Source organism: Microcaecilia unicolor, chromosome 5, assembly GCF_901765095.1.
Source record: "Microcaecilia unicolor chromosome 5, aMicUni1.1, whole genome shotgun sequence".
In the NCBI taxonomy this organism is placed as follows: domain Eukaryota; kingdom Metazoa; phylum Chordata; class Amphibia; order Gymnophiona; family Siphonopidae; genus Microcaecilia; species Microcaecilia unicolor.
In genome coordinates, this window is record NC_044035.1 from 267754839 (window position 1) to 267774195 (window position 19357).

At 43.1% G+C, this 19357-nt stretch overlaps 1 protein-coding gene across 1 annotated transcript in view; it reads right to left on the bottom strand.

Moving 5' to 3' along the window:
* Window positions 1-19357, bottom strand: part of IFT57 (intraflagellar transport 57) — an 82177-nt gene that overhangs the window by 23733 nt on the left and 39087 nt on the right. The window contains 2 exon segments of the mRNA XM_030204172.1: window positions 1056-1187; window positions 13378-13449. Coding sequence (XP_030060032.1) covers window positions 1056-1187; window positions 13378-13449 — 204 coding nt within the window.

The window sequence follows — 19357 nt, forward strand, 5'->3', positions numbered from 1 at the left end:
CCTGCTAAATATCCACAGTTAGTGGCTAGCTGCTAACCGGCTCTATCATGCGACATAGGCAGTTAGGCACAGTTATTCAGAGCTTACCCAGCTATGTTCAGTGGTTAAAATAGGCTGCATAACTAGCAAGCTTATCTTTAACCGCTAAGAAGTTAATTGGTTAGCGATGAATATTGACAACCGGTAAAATGTTTAGCAGTTAAAAAAAACTCTCGGATATTGAATGCTGGTAGTCGGAAGTGGCCTGGCATTAAATATCTGGGTTTAATGCTGGCGGCGGACAGCAAAAGCTCTACCTGACGTTGGCTAATATCGGGGCCCCTATGTCTATATGGTCACTGGACTTTAGTAAAGAATTATTGGAAAAATGTAGCTTTTATCACACATATACATCTGCAGATATTTTCAATTGCAAAATTAGCACATTTTTAAAATAACTTTTTAGGAAAAGAATCAATTTTTGGAAACAAATTTCTTCTTTTCTTTCCAAGTATTATATTTGTTTACACTAGGCTCACTATTCAGTGACACTTATCTGAGTGGAAGCGGCACCTACCCCGAAAAGTCCTACTGACCAGGTCCTACCCAGATTTTCAGTGGCACTACCCAGATAGTGACATTGAAAATCTGGTCAGACTGTCTTGGTACTATCTGGGTGGTAGTGGAGCAGAGCAGGGTGCAGTCTAGGCAGTACCGGAAATTACCCAGTTAGTGACAATATTTAATCCACTAACAGGTAACTATTAAGATAAAGTTAAAGCAGCAAAAAGGCTGCCCTAACTTTATCTGGATACCTGGATAACTGCCAGAGGTTGCATTATACCCAAATATTCAGTGTTGGTATCTGGGTATGGCACGATGCTGAAATCTGGGTATAAAAAGCCCATAGTGGCTGGTGTTTGAAAATAAATGCTGACCACCATGGGCTGAATATTGGTCCAATAAGTTTTGGATGCATAAACAGTCTAGATGCAGTCAAATTTAATGCTGAAGACATTAATTCTTGAAGCAATAAATAAAGGTGAACTTCTCTGCAGAGTGTTGCATTACATTACCTCGCTCAGCTGGGCATGAGCCGCTCGGTATTCCTGGACTAAATGTTCCAGCTGATTGTTAATGTACTTCTCCCGACTGCCCACTTTCTCTAGGGTTTTGCTGATTTCATTCTGAAGTTTGTCTAGATAGCCCTAGGAACGCATTTTGAACATTAAAGTGTGAAAGGCTCAAAGTTACCATATCAGTAATACAGTGTAAAATTATAATACATGTAGAAACGTAGAAAATGATGGCACAAAAAGTCTATACTATATGGCTTATCCAGTCTGTCCATCCATACCAACTATTAAGCTCTAGAATCCTTTCCTCTCTCTTACAAATCTACTGTGCTCGTCTCATGCTTTCTTGAATTCAAATACAGTCCACCTTCATCTGCCCTCGCAATCCAGAGCTTCCTTTCAACTGAAAGAGGCTCAACCTCTCTGTAATTATGCTATGGATGCATTGAAACGTCTGTATAATAGCTCCTCTTTTCTACTTTTCTTCTAAAGTATGCATGTTCAGATCTTAAAGTAGAGAACTGCACGGGAACGGTGTTAGCGGGAATCCCGTAACAGCATTGAAATCCCCATAGGGGATAGAGGAGAAATTATCAACGTTAGGCTACTGTTAAGTTGGGTTATTTTGGTACAGGGGACGGGCGTGGATGGAGATTACTTGCGAGGATGGAGGAGATTAATTGCAGGGATGGGTTAGATTCCAGTGTGGATGGGCGGGGACAGTGACATTTCTGTCCCTGTGCAACTCTCTATCTTGAAGTCTGTCCCCACATGCTTTTTAAGGAAGATTGACCATTTTAGTAACTACCTATTGAGTGACTCCAGCCTGTTTATATCTTTATGAAGGCATTGTTTCCAGAACTATACACAATATTCCAACTGAGGTCTGACCAGAGACCTAAACAAAGGCACTATGAAGCAATTAGATCTTACCTGCTAATTTTCTTTTGTTTAGTCCCTCCAGACCAGTCCAGATGCATGAGTTACACATGCCCACCAGTAGATGGAGAGTGAAAACACTGACTGCAGAACATCCTATAACTGCTTTTGTGAAGTGCCTTGTCAGTCAGCATTTCCATAACAGAGCCAGATAAAATGACTATTACTAGTTGTCTCAAATTACATCAACCTATTGTTTTAATTTCCCCCTCTTGGACCTCTTTCTGACTCCAGATCACACGGGGGACTAAAGATACCTATTTCACATAACAGGTTCTGTATAGTTTCTCTAACCTCCATTGTCACCCAATTACAAGAGGGTGGCATTAGGAGCTGTAATTGAAAACTAATTCCCATAACTACTGCTTTCTGTCTTCCTGGATCTAGGTATACTCTGGGCCATTTATGTTCCCAGATAATGCCTAATAAAAATCTGTCTAAGTTTCTCCAGAGACTGAGTGTATGTGATGTGCCTTGTAAGCTAAATGTAAGGTAAAGAGAAGATAGAATAAAGACAGAGATAGGTTTAAATAGATAGATACATTTTATTTCTTACCCAAAGACAAGTCTTCAAGTTGATACAAATACAGACATCAGACTTTAATCAGGTACATTCAGCAGATAGATTCTGGGTACAACCGGACAGAGCTTCGCCGTCTGAGATAAGCGTTGGGGCGGATACCAAAGCTATGGCAAATTGTCCCCTCTTTTATACACAAACTCTCCATAGAAGTCTATGGTGAGGTACCTAGCTCTCGATTTCTGAGATGATACTTTCCCACGCAGTCTTATCAGCATGTTTTGGGAAGCGTTGAGATAACAGTTCCACATCTGTCTGTGTCGCAATACTTTTAAGAACTCTGTATAACCTCTGTAGCCTTCTATACAAAACTAATAGACTCCATTTTGTTCATCTGATTTAAAGTGACAGTTGTACCAGTTTGTGTCAGGACTCATTGTTCAGACCTGTTTTTTACAGATTCTGAAATATTAAATCATGTACTTGTTATTTGGCCTAGTCAGTACTTCTTCAGTTATTTTAGCTGTTAAAGGTATGTAAATTGACCCATCACTATTCCAGTGGATGGATCCCAAGCTAGGCCATATATTAACATTCCCCTCTTCACCCTATCCCATAGGGTGACACCAGGGTTAACATACCGTGGTACCATCCATTCCAGAAGGTATTCTATGAGGCCATCAAATTATCTGAGTCTTAAGATCAACTGGTACAATTTGGATTGCTAGTAGATATTATGCCAGACAGAAAACTTCATTCGTAGGTGGTATATTTCTGGGCATATGGAATTCCCTTTATATTACCCAACCCCTTGGGCCTTAATCTTGATATTACCCCTCTTGAGGCGTAAATGGGACAAAACCATGAGTTCATCTACAAAATCTCACGAAGTATAGGTATACGGGTAATAGCAATTTCAGGTGGATCATACTAATACTTTCAGGTTTTGCTATGACTTCTATTATATCTGTTGCATAGTACATGGGGAGATAATCTAATGTATCTTTCTTAGTGGTCTTGAGAAGGAACAGTGATTTTGATTAAGCATTGTTATGGTGGCTCAACAAATATATGGTTAGTATTCAGATTGCAGGCTGTTTAAGGTTGTAGATATTCAGAATCCTCAAACAGGTCGGGATTCTTGGACCTTACTAGTACTTATCATTGGCATCCAATCATGAGCACTAATAAGTGGATAGCAAGAATGAGGTTGCCTTATACAGCAAAAATGGTCAATTTATATTAAAAAAAAGGTCATGCATGGATCTTGACCCATGCATAATGACTTGGAAGTATGGGAAGCAATTTATATATCCATTACCCCACTTGGAGCTTAGTCAAACCTACAGAAAGACATGCAACGTAAGTAAGCCTACACCAGAGTTAAACAATTGCATAACTGGTTGATACTCGTATCTGAGCAATATCAACTTCCATTCAAATTACATAAACAGAAATAACAGGGAAATTCTTAGAAAAACAATTAGAACAATAAAGGAAATAATAGGAAAATAAAAATAAAACCTTTTCAATATCTAGACAGGATTACTGCTAAAATAAAACAAAATATGAATCTATAATGTCCATAAACAGCAACAGTAGTTCTCAAATTAAGTATCAGTTCTAAAGTCTCTTTCATTGATCATGGTTGAGGCGGTGGAAGCGCTGAAGAATCTGGACGGAGATCTGGAAGATCTAACAGGACTGGGTTTTCAGGCTGGCCTGCTGAAGGAAGTGACTGGTCTTGAGATGGTTAGGCTGGTTCTGCGTATATCTTTCACATGGACCCAAAATAAAAATTACCAATTGGCGGAAAGCCCTATGCTTTTGCCGCAGGTTAAGTAAACAGACAATTGAAAGGCGCAAAAGTGCAAAGAGAGTATAAGAAAAATAGAGCAGAAGGTGATTAGTGTCAGCTATTATATATTTCTACTACTCTATCCCAAATTAATAAATACTACTCCCCAGAGTGTGCTTCTAAAGGCGTAAAGAAACCCAGTTTCCCAGCCTACCAAGAACTATTCCGTATACATGGCAGAGCCCCCAAAAAGGGACATTGCAAACACTCCCAAAAAGGACTCAAGAAACCAGCGAATAAGGTGTCATGAGTCGAAGAGCAGCGGTCCAATGGGTTTTCGCTGACTAGTGAACTTCTCGTGTGCGTTTGAACTTCTCGTGTGCGTCTAATCACCCCAAAGGACCTGTAGCTTGAGAACTTCTCGTGTACAACAACCCACTCAAAATTTTGTGGTTAGGAAACTTCTCGTATATGACTAACCAAACTACAACATTGGAAAGTTAGGAAACTTCTCGTGTAAAAGCTAACCATCCAAAAATATTGAATGCCCGAGTCAACCTGTATACAATTGCAACGAAAGTCGTTAGACGTCTCTTTATTAACCCCGCGCTCATCTATACAAGTAACTCATAGGTGGGCAATAATGCCGAAACCGCAGGCCACTCCGACAATGGAATGGAAATCTGCTCAAAATCTAATAAATGAGATACCGTCATCCATTGAGGGATCCCCTTCGATGGATGTGAGTCCCAGACATCGGTATCAAACCCAATGGTTATAGCGTGACACTGGTATATAAGAAAACAATAAAAGTATAGTATGTCCCAGGGAAAAGCCCCTGAAAATTACTATAGAAGTGATAGAAAAATAGAGAGAGAAAAACGAAATATTCCAAAGCAAAATAAAACAAATGTAAGCTCTTTGGGAAAGTCACAGTCATAAAAAGAGCCTTTAGTTGGAACACCTTAGTCAGGACAAAAAATGTGAAAAATTCCACGTTCATCATTCACTAGACAATATATTTTCCACTCAACAAACCAGGAGAAGGAAACTCAAAAGCATTAGAGCGGAACAGTAACAATAAGAAAGCCTGCAATACAAGGGCAAACAGTACAAATAAATTCATTCATACCTGTAGTAAAAGAAGAAAACTAATTAGGAAAGATAAGTGTACATATTATATGATAAAAACTGGGCCTACCTAATTTGTAATGTAAGGCAAAAATAAGCTGTAAGGGTAGGTTGGGAGCTGTATATGGAAACAAAATATAGACCTTAAACAAGACATGAAACTACTACATACTATAATAAGGGTAACAGAGGAGAACCATATATGTAACTGGAAAACCGATTTCAACAAAAGGCAAGAAAATGTATATTAACAAAGATATTATAACATGTGTAGTCCGGAGCTATACCCCTAGAATAAATGAAATAAAGGTAAATACATATTGAATGCTTTTGGGTACCGGATAGGTTGGAAGTCGCATCTAAACAGGAAAATATAAGAGAAGCATATAATTCAAGAAATTGTGAAACAGGACACTAGAATCGTTGTGCAAACATGACAAGTTAATACCCATAAATATGACAAATTAATATCCATACACTCAGAAAAGGAACATAGTAAATAAAATAAACCCCAATGCGATGGCAGGAAGCTTTTGTGACTAAACAGGTAAAAGGGGAAAAGAACAAATTAAAACATGTGATTCTTACATTAAGAACTTCCAATGATACGGCATAAAACATACATACTAATCAGTGACTGAAATGATATGTCTAAATGATGACATATATTAACACTATATACACATTTGTAACAGTTGGCATATCCTCCAAAGGTGGACGAACACCCACAACAGACAGAAAATTCAATATTGTGCTGAAATTAGACACCAGCAAACCCCATTCTCTCCGTGTACTGCCTTCTTACTGTACACTTCCTGCATCGGAAAAGTAGTTAATGAATAGTAAGGAATGGGTTCTGGACCAGTCTGGAGGGACTAAAGGAAAGAAAATTAGCAGGTAAGACCTAATTTCTCCTTCCTTAGAATTTCTCTAGACTGGTCCAGACACTTGAGAAATACCAAACCAGTACGGAGTATGGGTGGGCCCCTATTAGACCTGCTGCCAAGACTCTCGCCCCCAAAGTTGCGTACTGTCTAGTCTGAACATCCAAACAATAGTGCCTGGTAAAGGAATGCAACAAAGAGCAGACTGCCGCCTTGCAGAGGTCTTGTGGGGAAACAAGAGTCTTCTTTGCATAAGAGCATGCTTGACCCCTTCAACCAGCAGGCAATCATTGCCTTTGAGGCCCCCCCTTGTAACAGAACAAATGTCTCAAGTGAAAAACTCATCCATTCTTCTGATAAACTAATGCAACACTGCACATCCAGATGATGCAATTTCCTCTGTTTATCATCTCCTCTCGCTTCCCTCAGTACAGAGAGCGAAACAGACTGATTGACATGAAAAGCTGATACCACCTTAGGGAGGAAGGCAGGCATGGGCCGCAGAACAACCTTTTGACTAGAAAACATGAGAAAAGGCTCTCAACAAGACCAGTCTTGCAAGTCCGAAATTCTCCGTGCCAAAGAAATGGCCACCAGAAAGACTGTCTTCAAAGTAAAATCCTTCATGGAACTGTTCCTTACTGGCTTAAACACAGCTTGCACCATGGCCACCAATACCAGATTCAAATCCCATGATGACATAAGAACATAAGAGTAGCTATACTGGGTCAGACCAATGGTCCATCTAGCCCAGTATTCTGTTTTCCAAACAAGCCAGGTCAAAAATACCTGGCAGAAACCCAAATCGTGACAACACTCCAAATCCCAAGACAAGCAGCTGCTTCCCATGTCTGTCTCAATAGCAGACTATGAACTTTTCCTCCAGGAACTTAGCCAAACCTTTTTTAAACCCAGATATGCTAACCGCTGTTACCATCTCTTCCAGCAAAGAGTACCAGAGCTTAACTATTCATTGAGTGAAAAAATATTTCCTCCTATTTGTTTTAAAAGTATTTCCATGTAACCTCCTCAAGTGTCCTCTAGTCTTTGTACTTTTGGAATGAGTAAAAAAAATTGATTTACTTCTACTCGTTCTATGCCACTCAGGATTTTGTAGACCTCAATCATATCTCCCCTCATCCGTCTCTTTTCCAAGCTGAACAGCCCTAACCTCTTTAGCCTTTCCTCATTCCATCCCCTTTATCTTTTTAGTCACTCTTCTTTGAAGCTTTTCTAATTCTGCTATTATCTTTTTTGAGATGTGGAGGGGCATAATCGAAAGGGGCGCCCACGTTTTCCTTACGGCGTCCTCACAGGACGTCCCTGCAAAGGGGTGGGGAAACCGGTATTATCGAAATAAGATGGGCGGCCATCTTTCGTTTTAATAATACGGTCGGGGACGCCCAAATCTCAACATTTAGGTTGACCTTAGAGATGGTCGTCCCCGATTTTCGGCGATAATGGAAACTGAGGACGCCCATCTCATAAACGACCAAATCCAAGCCATTTGGTCGTGAGAGGAGCCAGCATTCGTAGTGCACTGGTCCCCTCACACGCCAGGACACCAACCGGGCACCCTAGGAGGCACTGCAGTGGACTTCAGAAAAAGCTCCCAGGTGCATAGCTCCCTTACCTTGTGTGCTGAGCCCCCCAATCCCCCTCCAAAACCCACTCCCCACAACTGTACACCATTACCATAACCCTAAGGGGTGAAGGGGGGCACCTACATGTGGGTACAGTGGGTTTCTGGTGGGTTTTGAAGGGCTCACATTTACCACCACAAGTGTAAGAGGTAGGGGGGGATGGGCCTGGGTCCGTCTGCCTGAAGTGCACTGCACCCACTAAAACTGCTCCAGGGACCTGCATCCTGCTGTCATGGAGCTGGGTATGACATTTGAGGCTGGCATAGAGGCTGGAAAAAATATTTAAAAAGTTTTTTTTTAGGGTGGGAGGGGGTTGGTGACTGCTGGGGGAGTAAGGGGAGGTCATCCGGTCAGTTTGGGCACCTTTTTGAGGCTTGGTCATAAGAATAAAATGGACCAAGTAAGGTCGCCCAAATGCTCATCAGGGACACCCTTCTTTTTTTCCATTATCTGTCGAGGACGCCCATGTGTTAGGCACGCCCCAGTCCCACCTTTGCTATGCTTCCGACACGCCCCCATGAACTTTGGTCGTCCCCGCAATGGAAAGCAGTTGAGGACGCCCAAAATCGGCTTTCGATTTGCCGATTTAGGCGACCCTAGGAGAAGGACGCCCATCTCCCGATGTGTCGAAAGATGGGCGCCCTTCTCTTTCAAAAATAAGCCTGATGGTGACCAGAACTGAACGCAATACTCAAGGTGTGGATGCACCATGGAGTGATACAAAGGCACTATAGTATTTTTGGCCTTATTCACCATCCCTTTCCTAATGATTCCTAGCATCCTGTTTGCTTTTTTGGACGCCGCTACACACTGAGCAGAAGATTTCAGTGTATTATCTACAACGACACCCAAATCTTTTTCTTGAGCGTTGACCCCCAAGATGGACCCTAGCATCAGGTAACTGTGATTTGGATTATTCTTTCCAATGTGCATCACCTTGTATTCGTCCACATTAAATTTCATCTGTCATTTGGATACCCAGCCTTCCAATTTCCTAAGGTCTTTCTGCAATATTTCACAGTCTGCACATGTTTTAACAACCTTGAATAGTTTTGCATCATCTGCAAATTTCATCACCTCACTCGTCGTTCTGATTTCCATATCATTTATAAATACGTTAAATAGTACTGGTCCCAGTACAGATCCCTGCGGCACTCCACTGTTCACTCTTCTCCATTGACAGAAATGACCATTTAACACTACCTTCTGTTTTCTGTCTAATAACCAATTCCTAATCCACACCAGAACCTTGCCTCCTATCCCATGACTTTTTAATTTTCTCAGTCTCAGGAACCTGAGAGGATGAATCAAATTTATCCTTCTCAAGGAGAGAACCACGTCTGGATGAGAAGTCAAAGCTCTGCCCTTAACTGGACCTCTAAAACAAACCAGGGCCACTACATGCACCCTGAGAGAGGCTAAGATTAAATCTCTATCCAAACCATCCTGAAGAAATTACAAAACATTTGCCACAGATGCCCACATGGCTGGAAGATGCCTCCTAAGGCACCAGGCCTCGAAGATATGCCAAATATGAATGTCGCCAAGGAGGCAGGTCTTTTCCTTGACTTGATAATTTCTCATGGTTTTGATTTCGACACTACATCTGCCAAACACCCATGCAGCTACAAGGCTCACTTGGCAACCACCAAAAGCACCATTCCTTTTGAAGAGGCCCTAACCAAATCAAACAGTGCATCTGCCAGAAAGGCCGCTCCTATTTCAATCTTTCAGACCACCTGCTCTCCCAAAAAGCACCCCTCTACTGGCCTATCCAAGACTTTTTCCATCCATCTGAAGCAAGCCTTCATCACCAAATCATCGCATACAGCCACCTGCAAGGTAAACATATCAATCCTTGGATTCTATATATGGTGCCCAAATTTCCATGCCAAAATTTGGGCATTCCCAAGATGTATGTACAAATTAATTGGTTAACAAGCTGTTAACCATCAACAATTCAGTGCTTACAACCAATTATTGATGTTACTTGGCACTTATTAAAATTGCATATACATTTGGCTGCATGCTATTATATAAGGTATGGCACTTCACTTCTAGTGCATAACTCATAAGGGGATGTGCCAGAAGCATTCCAAAAAGTTACGCACATTGTTATAGAATACAGCCTCTGCATGCCTAACTTGGGTGCCAACATTTATACCAGGTTTCAGCAGACATAAGCCTGGTGCCTAAAGTTAGGCGTGGGAATCAGTGCTATGCACTATTCTATAAAGGGTGCATATATTTGAGTGCTATTTAAAGAATCCCCCCCCCCCCCCCCAAAGTAAAAAATGCCTACTTCAGGAAGATCTCAAGCCTGCAATCCTGAGGATCCTTCCAAGCCATACTCTCTTCACTGGGATTATAGTCCTCTTCATGACTGCTGCCCCCTCTCTCATCAAGCTTTGGCAGTCTTAAGGACACATTGCCAGAATGGGGAAAAGGTACACAATGGACCGCTCCACCTTAAAAGCAGCATTCAGAGAGTCCCATTCCAAGGCTTTTATGTCCCGAGGTAGGGGAAAGGAATGGGCTGGCTTCTTAAGTACATAAGTATTCCCACACTGGGACAGACCAAAGGTCCATCAAGCCCAGTATTCTGTTTCCAACAGTGGCCAATCCAGGTCACAAATACCTGGCAAGATCCCCAAAAACGTTCAATACATTTTATGCTGCTTATCCCAGAAATAAGCAGTGGATTTTCCTCAAGTCAATTTAATAATGGTCTATGGACTTCTCCTTTAGGAAGCAGTCCAGACCTTTTTTAAACCCCGCTAAGCTAACCGCATTTACCACATTCTCTGGCAACGAATTCGAGTTTAATTACACGTTGACTGAAGAAAAATTTTTTCCGATACGTATTAAATTTACTACTTTGTAGCTTCATCGCATGACCCCTAGTCCCAGTATTTTTTGAAAGAGTAAACAAACAATTCATGTCTACCTGATCAACTCCACTCATTATTTTATAGACCTCTATCATATCTCCCCTCAGCTGTCTTTTCTCCAAGCTGAAGAGCCCTAGCTGCCTCAGCCCCTCCCCATAGGGAAATTGTTCCATTCCCTTCATCATCCTTCTCTGTACCTTTTCTAATTCCACTATATCTTTTTTGAGATGCCGCGACCAGAATTGAACACAATATTTGAGGTGCAGTCGCACCATGGACCGATACAAAGGCATTATAATGTCCTCACTTTTGTTCTCCATTCCTTTCCTAATAATACCTAACATTTTATTTGCTCTCTTAGCCGCCACCGCCGCCGCCGTACACTGAGCAGAGGGTTTCATCGTATCATCAACAACGACGCCGAGATCCCTTTCTTGGTCGGTGACTCCTAACGTGGAACCCTGCATTACGTAGCTATAGTTCAGGTTCCTCTTTCCCACATGCATCATTTTGCACTTGCTCACATTAAACGTCATCTGCCATTTAGACACCCAGTCCCGTAAGGTCCTCTTGTAATTTTTCCACAATCCTCTTGCAATTTAACAACTTTGAATAACTTTGTGTCATCAGAAAATTTAATTACCTCACTAGTTACTCCCATCTCTAGGTCATTTATAAATACGTTTATAAATATGTTTATAAGTGACCTTCAGGAGCGGATCACTTTTCCTTACCCTAGGTTTTCCTGAGGGTCCTTCAGGAAGGAAAGGCCTAGTGGTTAGGGTGGTGGACTATGGTCCTGGGGAACTGAGGAACTGAGTTCAATTCCCACTTCAGGCACAGGCAGCTCCTTGTGACACTGGGCAAGTCACTTAACCCTCCATTGCCCCATGTAAGCCGCATTGAGCCTGCCATGAGTGGGAAAGCGCGGGGTACAAATGTAACAAAAAAAAATAAAAATCAGAGAACTGTTACATGCATAACAGGATATCCTCTATATCATGCACACAGGAGGGGGGGGCTACTCAAGGAATTAGATACTCAGCAACTATCCACTATTTTTCACAACCACCAATTCCACCTCTCCACTCTCCAACTCAGCAAAACATCAAATTCACAAACGGGTCCAAAGACAGGTTTGGTCTTGAAATGGACACTTTTAAAGCAGGTCTAAATCATGACTTTTTTTTTTTGGACCTAGGAAGTCATTTGGCTACCAGTTATCACAAACAAAGTCCATGTTATGTATGTTTCTTATTAGGTGTATAATTTTAATTTATTTGTTATACATGTGTCACACGCAAGTCTAAAGTGAAGTATCTATATGTAATGGAGTGGAGGAGTGGCCTAGTGGTTAGGGTGGTGGACTTTGGTCCTGGGGAACTGAGTTCAATTCCCACTTCAGGCACAGGCAGCTCCTTGTGACTCTGGGCAAGTCACTTAACCCTCCATTGCCCCATGTAAGCCGCATTGAGCCTGCCATGAGTGGGAAAGCGCGCGGTACAAATGTAACAAAAAAAAAAAATAGTAAGTTCATTTTATATGTGCACTACATATGAATGTATGATTTGTATGATGATATATATTGGTTTGTTTTTTTGTTATTTTATGTCTAGACCCCTGAGGCAGGCGCCAGTGCGCCGAAACACAGCCCGTGTCGGGTCTATCCGTCAATTAATAAAAAAGAGACTTTGATCATTTCAATCCTGAAGGCCCAGTGTTGCTTTTTTGTTTATGAATTGTATAATGAAATTACAATACATAACATAAATTCTTTTGTATAAAACTCCTAACAATGATGGTAGCTTGTCAACATTATTATATTTATTTCTTAGGATTTATTTACTGCCTTTTTGAAGGAATTCACTCAAGGCGGTGTACAAGTCACCCATGACACCCCCTCAAAATGCCCCTTCTGAAAATGTTTTGTTTTCGGCGAATATCAGACTTAAACTGTTTTTTTTTTTTGTACGTTTGATTATATGGTTCAAACTTTTTTGTGTGAGAAACACATCCAACTCCAACTTAGACCATTTTCTGGACTTTTTTCTTTTGATTATGAGCCCCTTGGTGTGTTCTTATGTAGCTATGTGAAGTCCCTTTCTTCTTTTTCCTTTATTTTTCTTCATTTTTTCATTCCTTTGTATTAACACTTTCATTTATGTGTTTATGATTTTCTACAATTTTTATTTTTGGTGGTATATAAAATCTGTTTTGTGTCCCTTCTTGAAGGAGTATACTTGTTTCACAACCAGCTGTTTATATGCCCCTGAAGCAGCCACTGGATGCTATAACATTTTAGACTAATAGATAGAAAGTGATATAGCATGGATATTTGTGAACCTGAACACACAATGATTTTATGGTTATTTAATCATAAAACCACTTTAAAAGTGAAATACCATGAGTCAACTTGCATTTTGCCTGAAGCTCATTGTCAGTCTTGCTGTGGCTGATTTTTTTTTTTTAAAACCTCTTGTGACTTTTCTGTTTCTAATTCTAGGGAGGACACTTACCTTGGTCTCCTTTAAAGAAGATTCAATTCCTTCTTTGTGTTGGTGCATTTGGTCCACATGAATTCTCCAGTCCTTGAAAGAAAAGGGAAAAAAAGTTGGAGAAGTGCATGCTTCCAGTAAAACTCATTATGTATTTTCTCCTTTCATCCCCTCATCCCATCTGAAAATCTCTTTCTTCCTCTCTACCTACCTTCAATATCTTTCACTTCCTTTTCAATGGAAGTAATATGTGGTTTTTAATAACATATGGCCCAGGAGTGCCTCAGGGATCTTGTTTATCCCCTTGTTGTTTACTATTTTCCTATACCCTTTGCGATTATTAGTCAGTTGGGTTTGAAGGGTTTTATTGATGCAAATGTTAAGAAATTTTTCTCCTGGGAATATATATTTCTCAAAATAGCTGCGACTAACTCTGTGGAAAACTACAAAACCTCTGACAAGTATTCCAATAACGTTTCTTTATTATAAATTGTAAATCACCACATTATCATATACTGAAACCCAATAACTTATCACAGTGATAAGTTATTGGGTTTCAGTATATGCTAATGTGGTGATTTACAATTTATAATAAAGAAATGTTATTGGAATACTTGTCAGAGGTTTTGTAGTTTTCCACAGGGGAGGAAGATGTGAGATGATGTTGGAGGAGTAACCTAATAGTTAGTGCAGGAGGCTGAGAACCTGGGGAACGGAGTTGAATTCCCACTGTGGCTTCTTGTGACTCTGGGCAAGTCACTTAACGCCCCAGGTACAATGCTTAGATTGTAAGCCCACTAGAGACAGAGAAAGTACCTGCATATAGAACTAGATTCTATATATGGCGCATGAAAAATCCGCATGGGAAAAAAAAACACGTCTAGGCGTATTCTATAAAGTACACCTAAATCTATGCATACTTTATAGAATAAGCCTAAATTTCCACTCGGATTATAGAATATACTGAGCGCCTGTCCACGTGACTAAATTTAGTCACAGGCAGTTATGCCAAGTAAAACTTGGTGTAAATCCCAACATCCAAATTAGGCATGAACCAGGTGTATTCTATAACAGCACTAATTTTTGAAACGCCCTCAACACTCCCATCCCATGCCCCCTTTTCAAGTATACAACTTAGAATTTACGTACATCATGTTACAGAATACGATTATGGACAGTTGCCAGTTAGTGTCAATAATTGCTTAAGTGTAATTATCAGCGCTGACTGGCTTGTTAACTAATTAAGCTGCGTGTGCAAATCCAGAATACAACTGGATTTGCATGCACAACTTAAGTCGCGCTATATAGAATCCGGAGGATAATGGGGGAGATTCTATATATAGTGCCTAAAAAAAATAATCAGTGCTGAAATCAGTGCTAAATGTACTCTATAATCAGCACCGATTAAAGAATAAGCTCAGTTGATACTGCAGCGCCTAAAACTATGTGCATCCATTTACACCAACAAAAATGTAGCATAAATCCTGGCATGTAGATTTACATAGACTGGGCCATCCTATATAATAATTCTCACCTCCAACATTCTGACTTGCCTGGGACCGTGGCTCATTCCAAGTTGGTCTGCTAGGCTCCGTAGATCAGGCTGACATCACCATAGCCATTATGATGTCAACTTCAGAACCCGGGGAGGAAAAAACATGCTTCACAGCTGAACCATGTCCAGAGGAGGGTCGCTGGACATGGGTGGCTGGAGGGGGGGGGCAGGGGAGAGAGGAGGGTCACTGGACATGGGTGGCTGGAGGGGGGGCAGGGGAGAGGAGGGTCGCTGGACATGGGTGGCTGCAGGGGGTCGCCGGACATGGGTGGCTGGAGGGGGGGCAGGGGAGAGAGGAGGGTCGCTGGACATGGGTGGCTGCAGTGGGCGCAGGGGGAGAGGAGGTTCGCTGGACATGGGTGGCTGCAGGGGGAGACGGGGGTCACTGGACACGGGTGGCTGCAGGGGAGCCGAGGAAAACCTTGCTAGCACCCGTTTCATTTGTGTCAGAAACGGGCCTTTACTAGTATTCTATAATTACCCGTGTAAATTTAAGAACGCCCATGAAACATCCATTTTCCCGCCCATAACCACACCCCTTTTTAACTGCGCATGTTAGAAGTTAGGCGCACTTCGTTACAGAATATGCTTAGCGAGTTGTGTGCATAAATTCAAGTCAGTAGCAATTAGTGCTCATTATTGCTTGTTAAGTGCTGTTATCAGCGCTCATTAGCTTGTTAAGTAATGCGCATTGTTATAGAATCTGTGCTGATTTCAGCGCAGATCTCTAGGCGCACTACATAAAATCTGGGGGAATATATGTAAACTGCTTTGGCTGTACCACAGAAAGGCAGTGTATCAAATCCATGACGCTTTACCCTTTACTATCGTTCTACTTCTTTTTAGATGGAATACTCCATATTAAAGTCACCCACCATCATCACCTCTTCTTTCATTCCCACTTTTACAGTATCATTGATCGGATCTGTTGAGTTCTTCCATTTGAGTCAGAGGTCAGTAGACTACACCAGGGAGGTTGAAAGTGTCGTCTCCTATTTCCAAAACAATCCACAGGGCTTCCTCTCCTACACAACTTCCATTTCAGCTGTTTTAAAATTGTTTTTTTGACAGAGAGCTACTACTTCCCCTTTGTTGCCGTATCTATCCCTCCTTACTAGGTTATACCATTTAAGGGACTCAGTGAAACATGTCTCCATAAAAGCCACAATGTCCAAGCTTATTTCTACTGTTAGGACTTCCAGATCAAGAATTTTAATGTCTAGACTGTGAGCATTTGTGCTTATAGTCTTCCACCACGATTTTGATGGTTTGCTTGAATTTTGTAAAGCTTTTATTCTGGTCTCCTCTTCCCTTTTGCTTCTACTGTTAAGATCACATCTCGTTATTTTTTCTTCCATTAATATAATGCTTTTATTGAGAGCTATCCTGAACTTGTTTTCTCCCCCCTCCCCCCACAACTCCCTGCCACCCCGTTTCTATAGTTTAAAGCAAATGATACATACCTGTAGCAGGTGTTCTCCGAGGACAGCAGGCTGATTGTTCTCACGACTGGGTTGACGTCCACGGCAGCCCCCACCAACCGGAACAAAACTTTGTGGGCGGTCCCGCACGCAGGGTACGCCCACCGCGCATGCGCGGCCGTCTTCCCGCCCATGCGCGACCGATCCCGCTCAGTTGAATGACAAGCAAAAAGAGTAAAAACGCAACTCCAAAGGGGAGGAGGGAGGGTAGGTGAGAACAATCAGCCTGCTGTCCTCGGAGAACACTTGCTACAGGTATGTATCATTCGCTTTCTCCGAGGACAAGCAGGCTGCTTGTTCTCACGACTGGGGTATCCCTAGCTCTCAGGCTCACTCAAAACAAGAACCCAGGTCAATGGAACCTCGCAACGGCAAGGGTATAACAGAAATTGACCTACGAAGAACAACTATCTGAGAGTGCAGCCTGACCAGAATAAATTCGGGTCCTGGAGGGTGGAGTTGGATTTAAACCCCAAACAGATTCTGCAGCACCGACTGCCCGAACCAACTGTCACGTCGGGTATCCTGCTGGAGGCAGTAATGTGATGTGAATGTGTGGACAGCCTTGCAAATCTCTTCAATAGTGGCTGACTTCAAGTGAGCCACCGACGCTGCCATGGCTCTGACACTATGAGCCGTGACATGACCCTCAAGAGTCAGCCCAGCCTGGGCGTAAGTGAAGGAAATGCAATCTGCTAGCCAATTGGAGATGGTGCGTTTCCCGACAGCGACCCCTTTCCTATTGGAGTCGAAAGAAACAAACAATTGGGCGGACTGTCTGTGGGGCTGTGTCCGCTCCAAATAGAAGGCCAATGCTCGCTTACAGTCCAATGTGTGCAACTGAGGTTCAGCAGGGCGGATATGCGGTCTGGGAAAGAATGTTGGCAAGACAATTGACTGGTTAAGATGGAACTCCGACACCACCTTTGGCAGGAACTTAGGGTGAGTGCGGAGCACTACTCTGTTATGATGAAATTTAGTATACGGAGCATGAGCTACCAGGGCTTGAAGCTCACTGACCCTACAAGCTGAAGTAACTGCCACCAAGAAAATGACCTTCCAGGTCAAGTACTTCAGATGGCATGAATTCAGTGGCTCAAAAGGAGGTTTCATCAGCTGGGTGAGGACGACGTTGAGATCCCATGACACTGCAGGAGGCTTGACAGGGGGCTTTGACAAAAGCAAGCCTCTCATGAATCGAACGACTAAAGGCTCTCCAGAGATGGCTTTACCCTCTACACGAAGATGGTAAGCACTAATCGCACTAAGGTGATTCCTTACTGAGTTGGTCTTGAGGCCAGACTCTGATAAGTGCAGAAGGTATTCAAGCAGGTTCTGTGCAGGACAAGAACGAGGTTCTAGGGCCTTGCTCTCACACCAAACGACAAACCTCCTCCACTTGAAAAAGTAACTCTTTTTAGTGGAATCCTTCCTAGAGGCAAGCAAGACACGGGAGACCCCCTCAGACAGACCCAACGAAGCGAAATCTAGGCCCTCAACATCCAGGCCGTGAGAGCCAGAGACTGAAGGTTGGGGTGCAGAAGCGCTCCGTCGTTCTGCGAAATGAGGGTCGGAAAACACTCCAATCTCCACGGTTCTTCGGAGGACAACTCCAGAAGTAGAGGGAACCAGATCTGACGGGGCCAAAAAGGCGCTATCAGAATCATGGTGCCGTGGTCTTGCTTGAGCTTCAACAAGGTCTTCCCCACCAAAGGTATGGGAGGATAAGCATACAGGAGGCCGGTCCCCCAATGGAGGAGAAAGGCATCCGACGCTAGTCTGCCGTGTGCCTGGAGTCTGGAACAGAACAGAGGCAGCTTGTGGTTGGTCTGAGAGGCGAAAAGGTCCACCGAGGGAGAGCCCCACTCTCGGAAGATCTTGCACTCTGGAATGGAGCGACCACTCGTGCGGTTGCATGACTCTGCTCAGTCTGTCGGCCAGACTGTTGTTTACACCTGCCAGGTATGTGGCTTGGAGAAGCATGCCGAACTGGCAAGCCCAACGCCACATCCCGACGGCTTCCTGACACAGGGGGCGAGATCCGGTGCCCCCCTGCTTGTTGATGTAATACATTGCACCCTGATTGTCTGTCCGAATTTGGATAATTTGACAAGACAGCCGATCTCTGAAAGCCTTCAGTGCGTTCCAGACCGCTCGGAGCTCCAGGAGGTTGATCTGAAGATCTTTTTCCTGGAGGGACCACAGTCCCTGGGTGTGAAGCCCATCGACATGAGCTCCCCACCCCAGGAGAGATGCATCCGTCGTCAGCACTTTCGTGCGCTGTGGAATTTGGAATGGGCGTCCCAGGGTCAAATTGGTCTGAATGGTCCACCAGTGCAGTGAAGTGCGGCAACTGGTGGAGAGGCGGATGACATCTTCTAGATTCCCGGTGGCCTGGCACCTCTGGGAAGCTAGGGTCCATTGAGCAGATCTCATGTGAAGACGAGCCATGGGAGTCACATGAACTGTAGAGGCCATATGACCTAGGAGTCTCAACATCTGCTGAGCTGTGACCTGCTGAGACGCTCTGGTCTGGGAAGCGAGGGACAGGAGGTTGTGGGCCCTCGCTTCGGGAAGAAAGGCCTGAGCCGTCTGAGAATTCAGCAGAGCTCCTATGAATTCCAGAGATTGGACTAGCTGGAGATGGGACATTGGGTAATTTATCACAAACCCCAGCAGCTCCAGGAGGTGAATAGTGCACTGCATGGACTGGAGAGCTCCTGCCTCCGAGGTGTTCTTGACCAGCCAATCGTCGAGATATGGGAACACGTGCACTCCCAGCTTGCGTAGATACGCTGCGACCACCACGAAGCACTTCGTGAACACCTGTGGGGCAGAGGCGAGCCCAAAGGGCAGCACACAATACTGAAAGTGCCGTGTGCCCAGGCGGAATCTGAGATACTGTCTGTGAGCTGGCAGTATCGGGATGTGAGTGTATACGTCCTTTAAATCCAGGGAACATAGC